The 15718-nt window shown below is 48.7% G+C and overlaps 6 protein-coding genes across 9 annotated transcripts; 4 read left to right on the top strand and 2 right to left on the bottom strand.

The window, feature by feature from the left end:
• The first annotated feature begins 1246 nt into the window (after positions 1–1246).
• On the top strand, positions 1247–2000 carry LOC126320568 (26S proteasome non-ATPase regulatory subunit 10-like). The gene is made up of 2 exons (XM_049994029.1): positions 1247–1327; positions 1385–2000. The coding sequence occupies exons 1-2, from the start codon at positions 1257–1259 to the stop codon at positions 1998–2000; spliced, it is 687 nt and encodes a 228-aa protein (XP_049849986.1). The 5' UTR covers positions 1247–1256.
• Positions 2001–2012: 12 nt separating this feature from the next.
• Positions 2013–7785, bottom strand: LOC126320566 (guanine nucleotide exchange factor subunit Rich-like). 3 transcript variants are annotated; one of them, XR_007558143.1, is made up of 5 exons: positions 7528–7785; positions 7177–7281; positions 2323–7053; positions 2168–2222; positions 2013–2101 (listed from the first exon to the last, which is right to left on the bottom strand). XR_007558143.1 is itself a non-coding variant. In XM_049994026.1 (3 exons), the coding sequence occupies exon 3, from the start codon at positions 7030–7032 to the stop codon at positions 3604–3606; it is 3429 nt and encodes a 1142-aa protein (XP_049849983.1). In that variant the 5' UTR covers positions 7033–7053; positions 7177–7281; positions 7455–7785; the 3' UTR covers positions 3008–3603. The 3 variants fall into 3 exon arrangements, 2 of the variants coding, with proteins under 2 accessions (XP_049849983.1, XP_049849982.1); XM_049994026.1 differs by lacking the exons at positions 2013–2101; positions 2168–2222 and having other exon boundaries at positions 3008–7053; positions 7455–7785; XM_049994025.1 differs by lacking the exons at positions 2013–2101; positions 2168–2222 and having other exon boundaries at positions 3008–7053; positions 7528–7694.
• A 63-nt stretch (positions 7786–7848) lies between these two features.
• On the top strand, positions 7849–10247 carry LOC126320567 (plancitoxin-1-like). Its single transcript, XM_049994028.1, has 9 exons — positions 7849–8063; positions 8136–8223; positions 8283–9174; positions 9300–9358; positions 9492–9598; positions 9655–9740; positions 9802–9917; positions 9982–10100; positions 10161–10247. Exons 1-3 carry the CDS (start codon positions 7903–7905, stop codon positions 9120–9122), a joined length of 1089 nt encoding a protein of 362 aa, XP_049849985.1. The 5' UTR covers positions 7849–7902; the 3' UTR covers positions 9123–9174; positions 9300–9358; positions 9492–9598; positions 9655–9740; positions 9802–9917; positions 9982–10100; positions 10161–10247.
• Positions 10248–10659: 412 nt separating this feature from the next.
• LOC126320547 (transcriptional activator Myb-like) lies at positions 10660–12005 on the bottom strand. The gene is made up of 2 exons (XM_049994003.1): positions 11793–12005; positions 10660–11478 (listed from the first exon to the last, which is right to left on the bottom strand). Exons 1-2 carry the CDS (start codon positions 12003–12005, stop codon positions 10660–10662), a joined length of 1032 nt encoding a protein of 343 aa, XP_049849960.1.
• A 1134-nt stretch (positions 12006–13139) lies between these two features.
• Positions 13140–15611, top strand: LOC126320562 (myosin light chain kinase A-like). Of its 2 annotated transcripts, XR_007558142.1 has the most exons (6): positions 13157–13406; positions 13465–13671; positions 13745–13883; positions 13959–14079; positions 14186–14824; positions 14898–14986. XR_007558142.1 is itself a non-coding variant. In XM_049994021.1 (5 exons), the coding sequence occupies exons 1-5, from the start codon at positions 13159–13161 to the stop codon at positions 14605–14607; spliced, it is 1137 nt and encodes a 378-aa protein (XP_049849978.1). In that variant the 5' UTR covers positions 13140–13158; the 3' UTR covers positions 14608–15611. The 2 variants fall into 2 exon arrangements, 1 of the variants encoding a protein (XP_049849978.1); XM_049994021.1 differs by having other exon boundaries at positions 13140–13406; positions 14186–15611.
• Positions 15084–15599, top strand: LOC126320546 (ATP synthase mitochondrial F1 complex assembly factor 1-like). Its single transcript, XM_049994002.1, has one exon. The coding sequence runs from the start codon at positions 15084–15086 to the stop codon at positions 15597–15599; it is 516 nt and encodes a 171-aa protein (XP_049849959.1).
• Positions 15612–15718: the final 107 nt, after the last annotated feature.

Below are 15718 nucleotides of genomic sequence, written 5' to 3'. Positions count from 1 at the left end.
CTCTCAATGTCTTGTTCACTCATCTTAACACTTCTACTAACACAGAAACTATGCTGCCTCAATATTAAATCTTGCATAAAACAAATTCGGCACTTTTTTTTTTCTTTCATAGAATAGACGCCACCACCCCAATACAAGTCTCATACAATCCTCTCCGGCTCATACAAAACCCTCCTCTCCCATTCCTCCAACTTCTTCCCTGCCTCCTCCTCCTTCTCCTTCAACTTCTCCACCTCCCCATCCTTCCTCCTCACCTCCAAATGCGCCAGCACTCTGTCCACCGCATCCTCTCCCGCACCCTCCAACTCCAACCTCTCGTACCCCTCATACAACCCCTCTCTCCTACCACCCCCTCCGAAAAACAACTTCCACTTCTCCTCCTCCGACATCGGATTCTTCTCCTGGTCGTGCTCCGGCAACAATAACTCTCGCTTCCACGCGTCCTCTGCGTACACGCTCAACTGACCCCCCATTTCGTCCAAAAAGTTCTGTCTGTACTCTCGACGCTGCCTCTTCGTCAAGCGCGGCAACACCTTAAAATATTCCGTAAACTCCCTCTCCGTCTCCAACTGCACCTCCCTCTGCGCCTCTCTCAACCTCGCAATGCTCTCCGCGCACAACACCTCCTTCCCCCTCAAAAACCTTAACCCCCCCGCACACAATCTACGTCAATACCCCGTTCATACACACTATTCATACGCACACACTCAACTCTGCACGTACTCAATCTCCTTCGACTTCATCCGGTACTGCACCAACGACTCGTACAGAATGACGTCCGGGTCCTGCAACGCCACGCACGCCCTCTTCTTCTGCAACTCGTATTGACGGTCTAGCTCTTCAACAACAAAAATCAGCTCTCTTCCCGTCCCTCCTCATCTCTCTCTCCCTCTCTCGCACCTACCTCCAATCAACACCTCCATCTCCTTCGGCACCAACTCCTCCTCCGGAAACAGCGCCGCGTACTTCCCCCCCTTCTTCAATGCCTCCTTCCTAGGCAACCCTTCAAGCGTCCCCACTTCTGCATGCCTCTTCATCTTGTTCAACTCGTCTCTGTACACCCTCCTTATCTCCGACCCCCCCCTTCCCCTCCTCGCCGTCCCAGACGACCAACGCGCTCCGCGCGCACGCCAAATCCCCTCGGCAATTTTACTCAATCCACCTCCTCTTCCGCTAAAAAACATCCTTTCTGCCTATTCAACCCCTTCAAAAAAAATCAAACCCTTTTTTTTGCTCCTCTAAAATCATACTAAACCATGAACTCCCCCCACTCTAACCATGACATCTTCTCACTCGTCCATAAACAAGACTTCCATGCTATCTCAAGGTAATGCCTCACCACACTCACCTTCATCGCACCTCCTCTACCTAACTCCTCCCTCAGACTTCTAGACAACAACCCATCCCTTGTCCACTTAAAAGACAACGACATGAGAACACCACTTCATTGGGCCTCCACCAAAGAAAACGCCGACATCGTCAAACTCCTCCTGTCTCTCAAATCTGACCCCTGCCACGCCGACGACACCAACTGGACGCCTCTAATGAGCGCCTCCAGCTCCGGACACCCGCACATCGTCAAACTCCTCCTCGACGCCGGCGCCAGCGTCTACTCTGTAAACGACCAACACCGCACAGCCCTTCACTACGCATGCAGTAAGGGACACGAACGCGTCGCCAAACTGCTTGTTCAGGCTAACGCCCCCCTCAACTCTCAAGACGAGCTGGGCTGTACGCCTCTTCACAGAGCTACCTCCGCCGCTCACGAAAACCTCGTCACCCTCCTCCTCAAATCCGGCGCAGACGTAAACGCCACCGACGCGGAAGGAAATACACCACTACACATAGCCTGCCAGCTCGGCAACGAACGCATCGCCACCATCCTCCTCGAGAACAACGCCCACGTTCACGCCCTCAACCATCTAAAACAATCCCCATCAGACCTCTGTAGCACCCCATATATGCTCAATATTATATCAAAACATCATCACTCCAAATAAAACCTATATATATATTATCCTTTACACAAACGTATAAACGCGCCAAAAGAACCGCGTAACTCTCTCACTGCAACCCACCATCTCTATCAACATGCTCCTCTCTTCAAAACTCGTCAGTCCCTCCTCTCCCCATTTCGTCACTCATGTCCCCTCTAATGAATGCGTACCTCAACTCTCCCCACGCTCATCTAAAACTACCTCGTACCGCGCACCACGCCTCGTCTAAAACTCAGGACAAAAACCACTCTCAGTATCCACCAGTTTGAACTTGTACCCCTCTCCAAATAAATAAAAAAAACACAACCCCACCTGCCAAATGTACCTCTGCACCACCCACCTCCTCCAATCTAACAGTAACTCACGTCGGCTCGCTCTCAACATGGGACACCATATCGGGCATCTCTCTAAAAGATAACGACCCCCTCACATCACTCGGCGTCTTGGGCTCCTGATCCTCTCCTCGAAACGCACTCCCTCGCCGCTGAAGATCCTGCTCAACTCTTTTCAAGTCCTGATCCAAACGCGCTATGTGCTTGTCAAGCTAACACCCTTTTTGTAAGCACTTTGTATGCCGTACGGCGCGCGTGATAAAAAAATCGTACCTGCTCGTAAGCCTGAGCAGCCAATGAAATTCTCTCATCACCAAGCGAGGCACACACTTTCAAGTCCTGATAAAGCTCCTTGATCGTCTCTTCCGTAACTGATTCATCTAGTTCGACACCCTCCTCGATGTTCCTGACCACCATAGTCTCCACTTTGTCTAAAAGGACTCCATTTTTCGTTTTGTCTTAGACACACGGATTGTGTGCGACAACGTCCGACAGGTCTCTCTAAAGGAACGTACACTGAGATTTTTCATCCAACTCTCGAATAAGAGTAAAACACCTATCCAGGTCCACCGGAAGCGTGGCAATACCTGCAGCGGACGAAATCAGCAAAAGAGCGCAAACGTCCGGAAATTAAAAAAAAAAACGCACTCTCAAGATAGCCGTCAAGATAGCTCGCCATGGTCTCTCTCGCGGCCAAGGCTGTCCAGTACGTAAACTAGCCAATTCATCCAAATGTGTCTGGGAAAAAGCACAACGCCTAAAGTCTCCACTCGGTCGAGCTCGCAATGGGGAAATATATGGCAAACTTTGACTAGCTCTTCTTTATACACGTTTGTGTGTAATGTATATGCTGAGAGCTGCTTACACGTAATATGGGACTCGTCGCGGCTGAAACCAACGAACTTCAGAAACTTGAAGGCTTTCGATGGCGAAAACGTGCAGAACTACGAAAAATCGGACAGGTCCCCACGCATCGCTTGTATGTGGGCGCGTCGAATCAAAGTCTGCCCTTCATAAAAAAAAAACCGCGTTCAAACAGTTTTTTTTTAAGCGAGATAACGCGAAAAAGTGATGGCATTTGGGACTCCACGTACAAGCCTCGAAGATGAGGGACTTAAGAAGCTTTAAGTGGCTATATCGGCCTTGTCGGCTGGAAAAAAAAAAGTAACCAACTTCAACTTTTATCATAGTTTTTCGTGTCAAAAAAAAAAGAAACAAACTGCCCAAAGTCCTTGGTCAAATCAGCTCTAATTAACGAACGTAGATTAAAAATGCTATAGCTGTTGTTCTATATATGCCAAAAGTTCGGTGTATCCATTTGAGTCATCCATTTGAATCATTTCCCTGTACTTTTGCAGATATTCTGGGTGGCGACCCAGAATTTTAATAATGACGGGGAGTCGAAATAAGATTGTAGCCAAAATGAGGGCCCAGACAGTACAGCCAGACGCTAACGTTTCTCGGAGTAGGACCTCCAAATCCTGAAAAGAACGAACCACGTTGCTTTCCTCCATCTGAGCGTAAACATCGGCGAGATTGGATTTCTCAAGAGAAAAGCCGTGAGAACCACCCTGGGGTTTATGGGGCTTCTCGATCAGATAGTTCGAGTTGGGAAAGTAGATAATGGAGTAGTCAACCAAGTTGTTACCACTTCCCGCATTATGGAGCAGATAGTTCAAAGGGAAGTGAGTAGGCCGAGGAACATCAAATTGCGTATGGAGCTGTGAAAGAATCGATTCATAATCCTCCTCCTTTGAATTCAAAAGGTCTTTCTTTTGAATCAGCCACGTTCGAAGGTCATGACCAACGGTTCTAGCATAATCAATCAGACGCCTGAATTGGAAATTAGTCATCAAATTCTCGGCATGTTCCAACAAAAGCTTCTCTTGCAAGGGAAGAAACCTCGATGATGCATCAAGTTCTGCATCTCCGAGCTGATCACCTTCATCATTTTTACAGATCATGTATGGCTTCAAAAACCGCATCAGCTGTCCAAGTTTTTTATCGTTGGTGCGCAGACAAAATTCTAAACATTTCAGACCTGACTGATAAAAGTCTTCAGGAGACTCTAACAATTGAATAACCCGAAGATAAGACATCGCCACTGATATATTCTCCAACTCTAAACTCTTTTCGAAATACACCTTCGGATTCGAACAGCCAAACTTCGGATCAAACAAAACTGACCAACTCTCGGGATCAGACTTTCTTGCGCAGGCCACAATTGTGCTCATATAAACAATCTCTTCGAACATTTTTAAAAAAGACAGTACGTCCTTAAGAAGCATCGGACTTGACTTCTTACGAGAAGAGGATAACGCCCTCCAAATCAGGCTCGGCTCCCTCTCGGCCGCGGCGTCGTTCAAAGGTCTGACAGATGCTTCTGACTTTTCTCCGTCGTCTTCCTCTATGTAACGACCAGAATCACCTTTTCTGTCTTCTTCAACCAACTTACCGCCCCTGTCCTGCGCCAGGCTACTCTTGGAAGATTTGCGCTCCAATGAGCACTGTATCTGAAGCGCCTCGTGGAGCAGCAACTCCAAAAACCGATTAAACAAAGGTGACAAGCGATATCTTTCAGCAAGCCACTGGGCAGTGCTGAAGTCTCCTCCCTCCAACATTGAAAGCAACACGTAGTGAAGGTAAGGCTGTACCTTCAGCTGAAGCTCGAAATGTGGAGTGTCAACCATAGATAAATGTACTTGGTGCTGAGAAATACCAATAATCGTACCACTGTCAGCCAAAAATCCAAGTGGACACACCTCATGATCAAATTCCATTCTCCTCCAGTGAGACAAAAACAATTCCGGACCATCGTTGGATGATGACAAAAAAGGATACCAAACGTCTAAACCTGCTTCTCCGTACACCCATAGCATACAATCAGATCCCTCTATGCCCTCTTCCATGAGCCAAAATTGTTCCACGGATCGACTGAGCTCAAGTTTTGTTGATCTCTCTGCATCAGTCAAATACATGGCACCTGCTTTATCCAATTCCACCAATTTGGCGGTAGACCCTCGATTGTTGAACTTTGCGCAACGCTCCTTCTTTTCGAAAAGCACCTTGACGCCTGTCGGCAGAAGACAGACCAATCTAGGACGCGACCACCCTTCGGACATCCGAACGCCGTAGATCTGTCTCAAAGAAATCGTGCGCCCCCTTTCGTGTGCCTCGACAACTTCGTACTGAGTGCACGTCTCCTCTGTCTGTAACATCAAATTGGATCCGCTGCAAACCAGACAAACCGGCCTAGACTGATTTGTATACCTCTCGCGAAAAGCAGCCTGACCAAATGCCAAAGGTCTGCTTTGGCAGAAAAAAAAAATTTCAGTTGTACGCTTTTTGCCACAATAATTAGCAACCACCAAAAAAGAATCAAACCAAGTCATGACGACGTCTTCTAGCTGTCTCTCTTCTGAAACGTCCCAAAACAATTTCCAGGAACCCGTTTGAACGTTGCATATGCTCACCCCTCGATGTCCACTCACCGCCAGATAATCGCCTCGGGTATTCGTACACACACTCATAACGGGCCAATTGTCGTGTACAAAGGCACTGGGAACAACCAGCCGCTTCCAATGCAGCCGAGATGCCCCCTTTCCATAATTCTGCAACAACAACACACTGTCCTCTCCCTGCAGCAATATGCGTCTGCATTCATTGATGCCAGAATTGGCCGCAACAGACGCCTTCACCACTGCATATTGGTCCAGTACATTGACGCGAGAAGCTGTCAGAATATGATAACCTTCGGGACCCCACACTATATGCGTTAATCCATGTCTCGCTGCTTCCGGCTTCAACATCGACTCAATCTTCGTCATATTCGGAGCATTACTCTCCACACTCTGCGCTTGCTCCTCGTTCGCTCGATCATCTCGACTATGTTCCAATATCACGTTCATCTGGGAAATCGTGCAATTCAAGCGACATCCATAATTGGACCAAATAGAAAACCCGCGAGTCAAATATCCCACGGCCAAGGCATTCTCATCATGAGACCAGGCAAGACAGCTCACTTGGCCGCTATCTACTTGCTTAATTCCCCAAGGACCCAAAGACAATCTCCTCTCAAACTTAAAATCGAAATTGTACAAATCTACATCTCCCGACAGATATCCAATTGCTATCAGCTTCTTGTGACTACTGATTGCCACATCAACCGCATTTTCTGTAAAAAGCCAAAAAAATTTTAAATACTTAAATCCATTTGTCAAATCTCCTTTAAGCGCCGCCACCTTGCCTCCTTTTAATACTAACATCATCAGCCCACTCTGATGAGAATATGCTACCTTCCTGACGTGTCCTTCAATATCTCCTTCCTTCTCGCATTGATACTCGCTAGATTCAGTCTCCTGCACTTGGCAGGTGTTCGCTGACGAGTTCTGCCTTTTTTCCTCCTGGCATGTCAATATTTCAGTGTTTGTCTGAGCAGTGCGTGCGATAAATGCCACAGACGTCTCCCATTTAAGAGGGTGTTTGTCTTTCGCCATAGACCAACTCTGTAAGATTCCATTGCATGTACACAGGTAAAAGCTGCTGTTTTTCTCAAACAGCCAAGCGATTCTGTTCCCGGATGCCAAAAAAACTCTATCGAGCGAGAGTTTGACTTGGCACCGAAATTTTTCTTTGATGTAGTGCGCGCCTTCGAAAAAGCCCTCTCCGTCCGACTCGTCCATAAGCGAGCGCAGCTTAATCATATAAATGGACCCTCCTTCTGTCTATAAATAGGCACAACAGAGCGCCCCGCCCAATTGCTCGAGATTCGAGCCGCGAAATCGACAGCATAACAACGACATCAGTAAAAGACAAAACTATGCTGACTGTGAACGTCAACCACGTACAAATAAAGCTAAATTTCCACAAGGCCTCCAATAAACGCCCTCGTTGTTTCCATCTTTTTCGATTGATGCAACTGTCCTTCTGTAGCGCCCCAATAATATTCGATCCTAGCGTTTCAGTCATGTCAGTTCGTGCCTATCGGAGAAACGCTCGGAAAACAAACAAAAATATCTCGTCGACGTTTGCGGCAGTACGAAATGAGAAACTCCACTGTGTACATAGTAATACGCAGCGCGTACACACGCGACATTCAGTCCGAGCTATTCTCTATATTACGCACACATAACCGGAGGAAACTCTATGCAAAATGGGACACGAACTCGCAATGGCGAGGGGCTACAGAGACGACTTACTTGCTGTCCAGACCAGACGTAGAGCACAGATGCCGTGATGCATGCAAAATAAACAAAATCAGAACGGTATTCAATAGCCAGGATCTGCTCCGGTTCACCTGAAGAAAGCACAAAGCCCTTGGGCCATCCGTAAAGAAAATACATGGAAGGCCAAAAAATCAAGGGGGTCAAAAGTTTTGAACTCACTTAGGCAGGTTCATCTATCAAGAGTAAATAACATCTATAGCGACCACTCAGCCTCTTGCTTAAACCACTTTTAAAAAAATTTTTGAGTCATAATAACACAAATTCGGTCAAAGACCGTTTTTTTTTTTTAATGTAGGCTACAAATCAAAGAAAGCTGACACAAATAAGCCAACCTGTGGTCAAAACAAAATGGCTCGGGTGGACTCTACGACAAACCTAGTTGGTGGAATATTGCTTCGAAAGCCTATGCTAGTGTTGCTGATACTGATATTAACTTGCTCAAATCCAGCTATGGTTCGAGCTGAAAATGTCTCTTGTCTCGATGCCGACGGAAAAACAGTGGATTGGTGGTGCGTGCTCTTCTTTTTTTAAGCTGTTGACGCAAGCACGAAATTTGTTCAACTGACAAAATCTGTCAAAAGGCTTATATACAAATTTCCAAAACTCAGCAACAAAGAGAGTAAAAATGGGCTTGGATATGCCTATGCAGATCCGAACAGACATCTAGAAGTACTTTTAAAAGTGATAGGTTTCTGGTATATACGAGAGGTCTGACTTCTTTTTTCAAGGTAGCCAAAAATACGCTTTTGGAGCCTTCCTCCCTCAGCGTTACGCTTGAACAGATGTACTCGAACACATGCGCAGGATATCTGATGTGGAATGACACGCCGTGGGGAATGCTTCCTTCTAGTTCTAGGGCGCATTCAAAGGGCGTTATGATATTTGATCAAAGTCAAGGATGTTTGATTCGACACAGCGTTCCTCAATTCCCAGTTAAACGTGATCAATATAGGCAGTGGTTCTTTTCTAATCGCATTTATGGCCAAACTCTTTTGTGTATGTCGGTCTCCTTGGACACGCTGGACCAGATCGCGCTTCAATACACGATTTCAAAGCCATATGTGTACGACAGCTATGTTCCACACGAAATTAGTCTTGTATACAAGAATTTGGCGTATTTGAAAGATGGAGTGAGAGTGGATAAGAGGCCATCCAACGCCATTAAGTTCGTCACGATTGGTTCTCAGGGGATGATCGACTTTGCCAAGAGCAGAAGGTGTAGTTGTGATTTGTGGGAAGACGTAATTTCTTCAGAGCTTAAAGAAGGAATGAACGTTTTGTCGTGGGGGAGGCCACTTGAATTGAGTGCATGTCCCCCTAAAGAAAAATATCCAGTACAGAACGTCCGGAGTATTCGTTGGGGTAATGGGCTATTTTATGCGGAGGAACAAGAGCACAGCAAATGGGGTTTGACTATATCAACAAACATTTTATGCATCGGAGATATAAATAGGATGGTGAGTCAAAGGAATCGTGGGGGTGGTGCCACGTGTTTCAGACACGCTTCTCTTGCTGATGCGTTCAAGAATCTAATAGCCAGTATAGAGGCGTGCAAAAATACAGATTGATTTTTTTTTCGAATTTGTATATGAGGTTGTAGAGAAAAAAGTATTATTGTTTGTACGTTGTTAGGATAAACTGTCGTTTCGTCTTTTGAGTGTTTTTCCGCGAGGATGTTTAGTGAGCGTGTAATGTGTGAGTCGTGTGAGGCAGGTGAAAGAAGGGTGCTTACCTTTACCGGCAAGAGAAAGGCGCGCGTACCAGAGTGAGGTGTTAGGGCAACGAGGCAGAATGAATGAAAAAAGTACGCGATCTGGGTTTGAGAGGAATTGGAGTGCTGAGGGGGCGAGTGTTCTGACTGAGTGAGAGCATTTGGGCGCGATGGGAGATTGTCGTTGTTAATTTTTTATAATTTTAACGTTTGATTTTTTGTGCAGAATTCGACTTAGTGGAATTTCAGAGTAATTTGAAGACGAAGGATATTGGACAAGTATTCTACTATGAGGAGGTGGTGACTTCGACGATGATCATTGCCGAGAAGATAGTATGCGTATATGTTTTAGACAGACAGAGACAGTATGACGTACTAACGAGTAAAAGGCGGAGGAAAATGCGCCGACTGGTTCCATTGTGCTGACAGAGATGCAGACTTGCGGAAGAGGGAGAGGAACAAGGCGTTGGGAAAGGTATAGAAAAGCATCGAAATTTTTTTTTAACAGGAGTGACTGATTATTTTTTCGAGGTTAGCAAGAGGAGTGGTAATTTGTATTTCACGCTGGTTTTGAGGTCTAAGCTGGCGGAGGACGTGGCGAAGCTGAACTTTGCGTCGGCGCTGTCGCTGGTACATGCGCTGGGAGAGTTGGGTACGCGATGAGAGTGGGGACAGGTGGTTGGTGGAGAGGAGTTGCTGACGGACGGGGACGGAAGGGTTGGAGACAGGAGTGAAGTGGCCGAATGACATATACATAAAGGGGAAGAAGACGGCGGGAATCTTGCTGGATGCGAAGTCGCAGGAAGGAGGGATTGTCGTGTTTTTGGGAATAGGGGTAAGTAGAGGAGAGGGTGTGTATGACGTGTGTGTTGAGAGGTGCTAACGCGGAGAGAAGGTGAACGTGAATCAGAGGTTGGAGACTTTTGACGAGGAGATGGTGAAAAGAAGCGCGACGAGCATTGTGAACGAGCTGGGATACGAGGTGAGCAGGGAGCGTGTGTTGGCGAGTCTTTGCAACAAGTTAGAGGGGTTGATGCAAATGGAGTTCGAGCGCGTGTTGAGGGACTACAAAGCCATCAACATATTGCTGGGGAAGTCTATTTGGGTCATGCCAAAAATAGGCCCAGGGCTCGGGCGAGTGCAGGCGGTGGCGATGGACGTGACGGAGAAGGGGCACTTGTTGGTGAGAATGGGGGGCGGGGAGGAGAAGGAGCTGGTGGCAGAGGAGGTGAGCGTGAGGGAAACAAACGATTGAAAGAAAGAGGGGCCTGTGTGTGAAGTGTATATGCTATGTACGAGATTTATCAGTATATATTTTGTGTATATTGCGTATAGATTTTATTTTGTACATGTGTGTGGCGCGCGTGACACGAGCAGGAGGGCAGATGTAGACGTCAGTAGACGCGGGGGAGGAGTGGATTGCATTTCATGGGCGAGTTGAGGGAGTAGACGATAGGCGAGTACATTTTTGTGAGCGGGTTGTGTACGTAGTACATAGGGTGGAACGAGGAGATGAGAGTGGGGATGACAAGTGGCATTTGTGAGGTGGAGGGGTCCGAGGAGGTAGAGGTGGTGGTGTTGGAGTCGAGGAGGGTTTGTTGGTTCAGGACTTCGCAGCTGGCGTCTACGAGGGCGGTGAAGGCGGAGAAGTTGTCGAATGATTGATCGCTGGTTGCCGGGGGGTTGTAGCCTTGTGAAAAGGTGTGGTCTTGAGAAGTGGAACTCGTTTGTTCTTGGTCCGTATCTAGTTTGCTTTTTTTCGAGAAGGGGAGGGGATCAAAATCGTTTTGGCTGGTTTGGTCCTCGTCGGAGGAGTATTCGCTAGTTTTGGTATATACAGGGGTAGGAGAAGACCTTAGTCTCAGTTTTCGGTTAAATTCGGCCGAGTGTTCACCGTGGCGATCGATAGATTCGTTGTCGGCGTCCATAGAGAGCCGACGTAGCATGGTGTTCCACTGGTTTTTGATGTGGTTGGCTGTTCTCCCAGGAATTTGGCGAGCTATCTCTGCCCAACGGTTGCCGTATCTATCATGGATCTTCTTCACGACTGTCCACTCTTCTTCGGTGAGGCTGTCTTTGCGAATGTTGGGGTCGAGTTGGTTGCACCACCTCTCTCGACACTGCTTCGGCAATCTGCCGTTCAGCTGAGACGCGATGAACCTCCATCTCTTGGTCCCGTGCTTCCTGACCAGCTCACTTAAGATGCTGTCCTCCTGCGCAAGATAAAGGCGAGAAGTTAGAAACGTCGTTTCGCTCGTATCGGATTCGCTAAAAAAGGAACAAAAAAAAAATTCGTTTTGACCAAAACAGGAAAGACAAAAAATATCAGGCTGTTTAGAAGGATATTCGAGGTGTTGCGCGGCGCTAACGGGCCTCCAAGTGGGAAATTTTACAGAGGTATCGGACGCTTGCATGCGATACTATAGGTTTTGGTGGGTGGAGACCTTGTCTGCGCAAGCAAGCCTAGTTTCTTCCTTCTTTTACAAAAAAACGTAAAAAATCAGAACTGTTTGGCGATTGAACGTACTTCTGCGGTCCACCGGCCCTTGATCTTTAGTGGGTCCAGTCCCATCTTGCCCTTCCACTTGCTCTGTGCCGGCTTGGACGATCTGGACGGCGAAGCCGCGTTGTCCTTGTGCTTTTGTTTCTTCGAACTGATCGATATTGAATTTGGACAATGGTTGTCGAGTTTCGCCCTGTTACCACCGTTCGTATCCTTTTGCAAATTCAGATTCTTCATCGTTTGCCCGTGCCTCGTATTTGGTGTTACTCTCGCCTGGTTTGATCTTCTCCTAGCCTGGGAATGGACCAGTTAGCCTCGGAAAACGATTTTTTTTTTTTTTGCGAAAGAAAGGAGAAAGATGCGAGGGACGTACAGATGAATGGTTACGATAACCGGATAAGAAATTCGAACTCTTCGAGTCTTCTCGAGTAAAAACTGAAATAGCTTTTGTCTAACAAACGAAAAGCGCCTGACAACATCAAACAACCTTTTTCCCCCGAAAAAAAACCATTTTAAGATTTTTTTTTTCAGGGGCCATACACGCGTCAACTTCTCGAAATTGTACGGACAGATCCCGTCTCGTCGTGTCATGTACTCAGACCTCCGTATTCCAGGAGTGTACTGTGCGAACGTTCGTTTTTTCGGCCCCAACGAAAAAAATCGCTCTGCGAAAAGTTTCTTTGTGGAAATCTGTTCGCGTTTCCTGGACAGAGGCAGATCGACGCCGTGATACGTCCATGTTTGATCGACCTCGTTATTTTATTTTTTTTTTTTTTGGGAGGACGTCCATGTTCCTCCTTCTTCCCTCGACAGTTGAACGCCGCCCACCGCGCACGAGCGCTCTCGCCCGCCCTCGGCGATCCCCGCCCCTGCGTGCCGCGTCTGTGCGTCCGCTACAACAGATTACCCCTGCCCAGACTCACCCAATCACCCGCTTTTACTGACGTCCTGACTTGCGCCTTGCGCCGCGCGAGCGCCTCTCCGGGCGCCCCGCGTCCTCCAAGACTCCGCCCGCATTTGCTTCATCCCGTTCTTCCGCGTCTGGACGGTATTCGCCCGCCCCAGACCGCCTTTCCCTTCAAATTCTCAGAACTCGGTTTTTCCTTTTTTAAGCTTTAATCCTCTAGAATTGGAAACTTTACTTTTCTCCCCTCCCCGAAACGCCCCAGTTTCTTAGGATTCCCCCTTTCGCTCTCAACGCGCCCCCGCACTGATTTACGGCGCTCCCGCGCTCCCCGGCTCGCCGCCGCGGACGCGCTTTTCGTGGTCGCGCGCGCTTCTATTATAGAAAAACCACGTCACGAACTGCTTAGAATATATTTAGGTAAAATCACGCACCCCTCGCTCTTCTCTTTTCTGGTCCCCGTCATTAATCCTGCATCCCGGACCCATGGGTAGTAGCCATTCTCACTCGCACAGGGCCCACGGTAAAAAAAGTCGTGAAAAACTCTCTGACAAGGCGGCGAATCGGCGGTCCAACCCAGAATGCATTTCCCAAAGGAAAATGGACGGCAAGGCCCTCCGAAGCACTCAGTCCGACAACGTCCTCATCAAATACCTCGACACCGACGAGATAAAACACCCCGTCTCTGACCCCATCGAGAAGTACTACGTCCTAACCGAAAAGGTCCTCGGAACGTACGTACTCGCGATCGCGCTCGTGTTCGCCGCCCTCCCCCCCTAACCCCGCGTCCAGAGGCAACTACTCCGTCGTCAAGGTCGGCATACACCGCGACACGGACGAGCCCAGCGCCATCAAAATCATCGACAAGGCCCTCGTCAAAAAAAAGCCACAGATGATCTCCAACGAGATCAAAATCCTCCTCCGTATCCACCACCCCAGCATCATATCTCTCAAAGACATCTTCGACACGCCGCAAACCATCATGCTCTGCACCGAACTGTACGTCTTAAAAAAAAAAAAAAAAAAAAAGAGATAACGACTCGAACCTGACCCCTCGCCCCCTCCCCCCCAGCGCCTCCGGAGGAGAACTGTTCGACCGAATCGTCGAACGCGAGTACTTCACCGAAAAGCAGGCCAGGTACATCATGGAACAGCTCCTCAGCGCCATGTGCTACATCCACGAAATGGGCATCGTCCACCGAGATCTAAAGGTACCTACCGTTAATTTTTGCCGTTAGACGTCTCAAAAAAAAAAAAAACCGCCTTTAACTGACGTCCGTTCGCAGCCTGAGAATCTCCTCCTCCTCAACGACAAGGAAGACGTCATCAAGATCGCAGACTTTGGACTGTCCAAGATATACAAGGAAGACGTGATGTCCACCGCCTGTGGAACCCCTGGATATGTCGGTACGCGATGCCCCCGACCCCTCCCAGGAGAGGGCGACGCCTTGTGGACGGGCGCGTCCCGTCCCGTCCCCCTGCCCGGAAGGCCCTGACACCCCTTTTCTCCCAGCTCCAGAAATTTTGCAGTGCGAGTCCTACGACGAGAAGATAGACGTCTGGTCCGCCGGCGTAATCATGTACATCCTCCTCTGCGGGTACCCGCCGTTCTACGACGAGAACGACGCGAAGCTCTTCGACATCATCATGAGCGGCAGCTACGAGTTCCAAAGCCCCTACTGGGACCACGTCTCCGAGGAGGCTAAAGACCTCATCAGGCAGATACTCGTTGTCAACCCCAAAGACCGCATCTCGGCGAAGGAGGCTCTGAACCACCCCTGGTTCAAAATGGCGCCTCGCGACCTACAGAGTCGAGCCTCGGACGTGAACTTCAGGAACAGACTCAAGGAACACAACTCCGTCCGCAAGGCGACGGTCGACAGGCTCGCGCCCGCCTTCTCCGAGAACCCCCCCGCGGCCTTCGAGGCCTCTTGATCCGTGGGGGCATCGCGTGTGTGTTAGACCGACCCGGAAGCGAACGAAAATCGCGCGCATGACGGGACTTCTCTCGAGCCCTCCTCCCCCATTGGAATTCTCGGAATCTAGTTCTCAAGAAAAAAAATCTTGAACAGTCTAAAAAAAAAACACACTTTTTCCAATGATCTCAAGAACGCTTCGTTTCAAATCCCTCGGGCTCAAACGTGCCAAGAACGTCCGTTCGAAAGAGAACGTTTCCTCCCCCTTCTCCCCCGAACCTGACTGACGCGCCTATCCCCCACCGAAAGATCCGGCATTTATCCGATGCAGGCAGCAAGTCTCGACTCCTGCAAGACTTCGACCACCTCCTGGCCGCTCTCAAGACCAGCGATACTAGCGGCGCCAACAAGCACGTGCCGCCCCCCCCCAAGACTAGCAGTGAAATCATCGACGCGCTCCAGAAGAACAAGGTGGTAGCCAAGCCGGCGCTGAACATGGTCATGAAACTGGATCTGGTTCGATGCGAAACGGCGGAAAGAATTAGAGAAATATGGCAGACGTATCACAAGAGCAAATTCTGTATTGCCTCGTCCATCGACGCCGATCAATTCGCCCCCGTTCACCAAATCGTGTCGAAGTTTCCGAGCTATGTTGTACCGTTGGTCAGGTCGAGTCAGGGGGCGGAATTCTTCTACTTTCGACAAGACGGCAACTACTGGCTGTTCTACAGACTGGCAGAAGTCCAGCTGCGCCGAGAAGAAGCAGCTCCGGCGCTGAAGGTGGTCTATTACTTCGACTTCTTTGACGACAAAAAGCTAGTTCTGATGAGGGGCGAAATCGACCCCGTCGCTCTCACCATGATCGAGAGTCAGTTCCTGTTGAACCAAGTTCAGGTCTGTTATCTGGACCCAAGGAGGCTCCAGAGCGTAGTGTCCTTCAACAGGAACCCGGAAAAGTTCAACTGGAACGAACTCTTGGACGACATCGGCATGAGTGCAGAGAAAAAATAAATTATGGGACGGTAGGCCAGTTTTTTTTTAATAGGGGACCGTAGGGAAGGCAACACCTCTCCAGTCAAAAAAGAGGCGCTGCACTTCTCTTTGGCCGAGAGAAGAAGGGGATCACGGGG

The sequence above is a fragment of the Schistocerca gregaria genome, unplaced genomic scaffold, assembly GCF_023897955.1.
Source record: "Schistocerca gregaria isolate iqSchGreg1 unplaced genomic scaffold, iqSchGreg1.2 ptg000728l, whole genome shotgun sequence".
Classification (NCBI taxonomy): Eukaryota; Metazoa; Arthropoda; class Insecta; order Orthoptera; family Acrididae; genus Schistocerca; species Schistocerca gregaria.
This window is presented reverse-complemented; position numbering and strand designations above follow the sequence as displayed.

Coding starts and splice junctions, on each gene's coding strand:
- LOC126320546 (XM_049994002.1), top strand. CDS start 15,084: ATGGTCATGAAACTGGATCTGGTTCGATGCGAAACGGCGGAAAGAATT.
- LOC126320566 (XM_049994025.1), bottom strand. CDS start 7,671: ATGTATTTTCTTTACGGATGGCCCAAGGGCTTTGTGCTTTCTTCAGGT. Junction 7,282..7,527: donor ACGTCTGGTCTGGACAGCAA/GTAAGTCGTCTC, acceptor CTGAAACGCTAG/GATCGAATATTATTGGGGCG. Junction 7,054..7,176: donor GTGGAAATTTAGCTTTATTT/GTACGTGGTTGA, acceptor GCCTATTTATAG/ACAGAAGGAGGGTCCATTTA.
- LOC126320547 (XM_049994003.1), bottom strand. CDS start 12,005: ATGAAGAATCTGAATTTGCAAAAGGATACGAACGGTGGTAACAGGGCG. Junction 11,479..11,792: donor AGGGCCGGTGGACCGCAGAA/GTACGTTCAATC, acceptor TATCTTGCGCAG/GAGGACAGCATCTTAAGTGA.
- LOC126320562 (XM_049994021.1), top strand. CDS start 13,159: ATGGGTAGTAGCCATTCTCACTCGCACAGGGCCCACGGTAAAAAAAGT. Junction 13,884..13,958: donor TCGTCCACCGAGATCTAAAG/GTACCTACCGTT, acceptor GTCCGTTCGCAG/CCTGAGAATCTCCTCCTCCT. Junction 14,080..14,185: donor TGGAACCCCTGGATATGTCG/GTACGCGATGCC, acceptor CTTTTCTCCCAG/CTCCAGAAATTTTGCAGTGC.
- LOC126320567 (XM_049994028.1), top strand. CDS start 7,903: ATGGCTCGGGTGGACTCTACGACAAACCTAGTTGGTGGAATATTGCTT. Junction 8,064..8,135: donor GGAAAAACAGTGGATTGGTG/GTGCGTGCTCTT, acceptor ATCTGTCAAAAG/GCTTATATACAAATTTCCAA. Junction 8,224..8,282: donor ATCCGAACAGACATCTAGAA/GTACTTTTAAAA, acceptor TCTTTTTTCAAG/GTAGCCAAAAATACGCTTTT.
- LOC126320568 (XM_049994029.1), top strand. CDS start 1,257: ATGAACTCCCCCCACTCTAACCATGACATCTTCTCACTCGTCCATAAA. Junction 1,328..1,384: donor GACTTCCATGCTATCTCAAG/GTAATGCCTCAC, acceptor CTCCTCCCTCAG/ACTTCTAGACAACAACCCAT.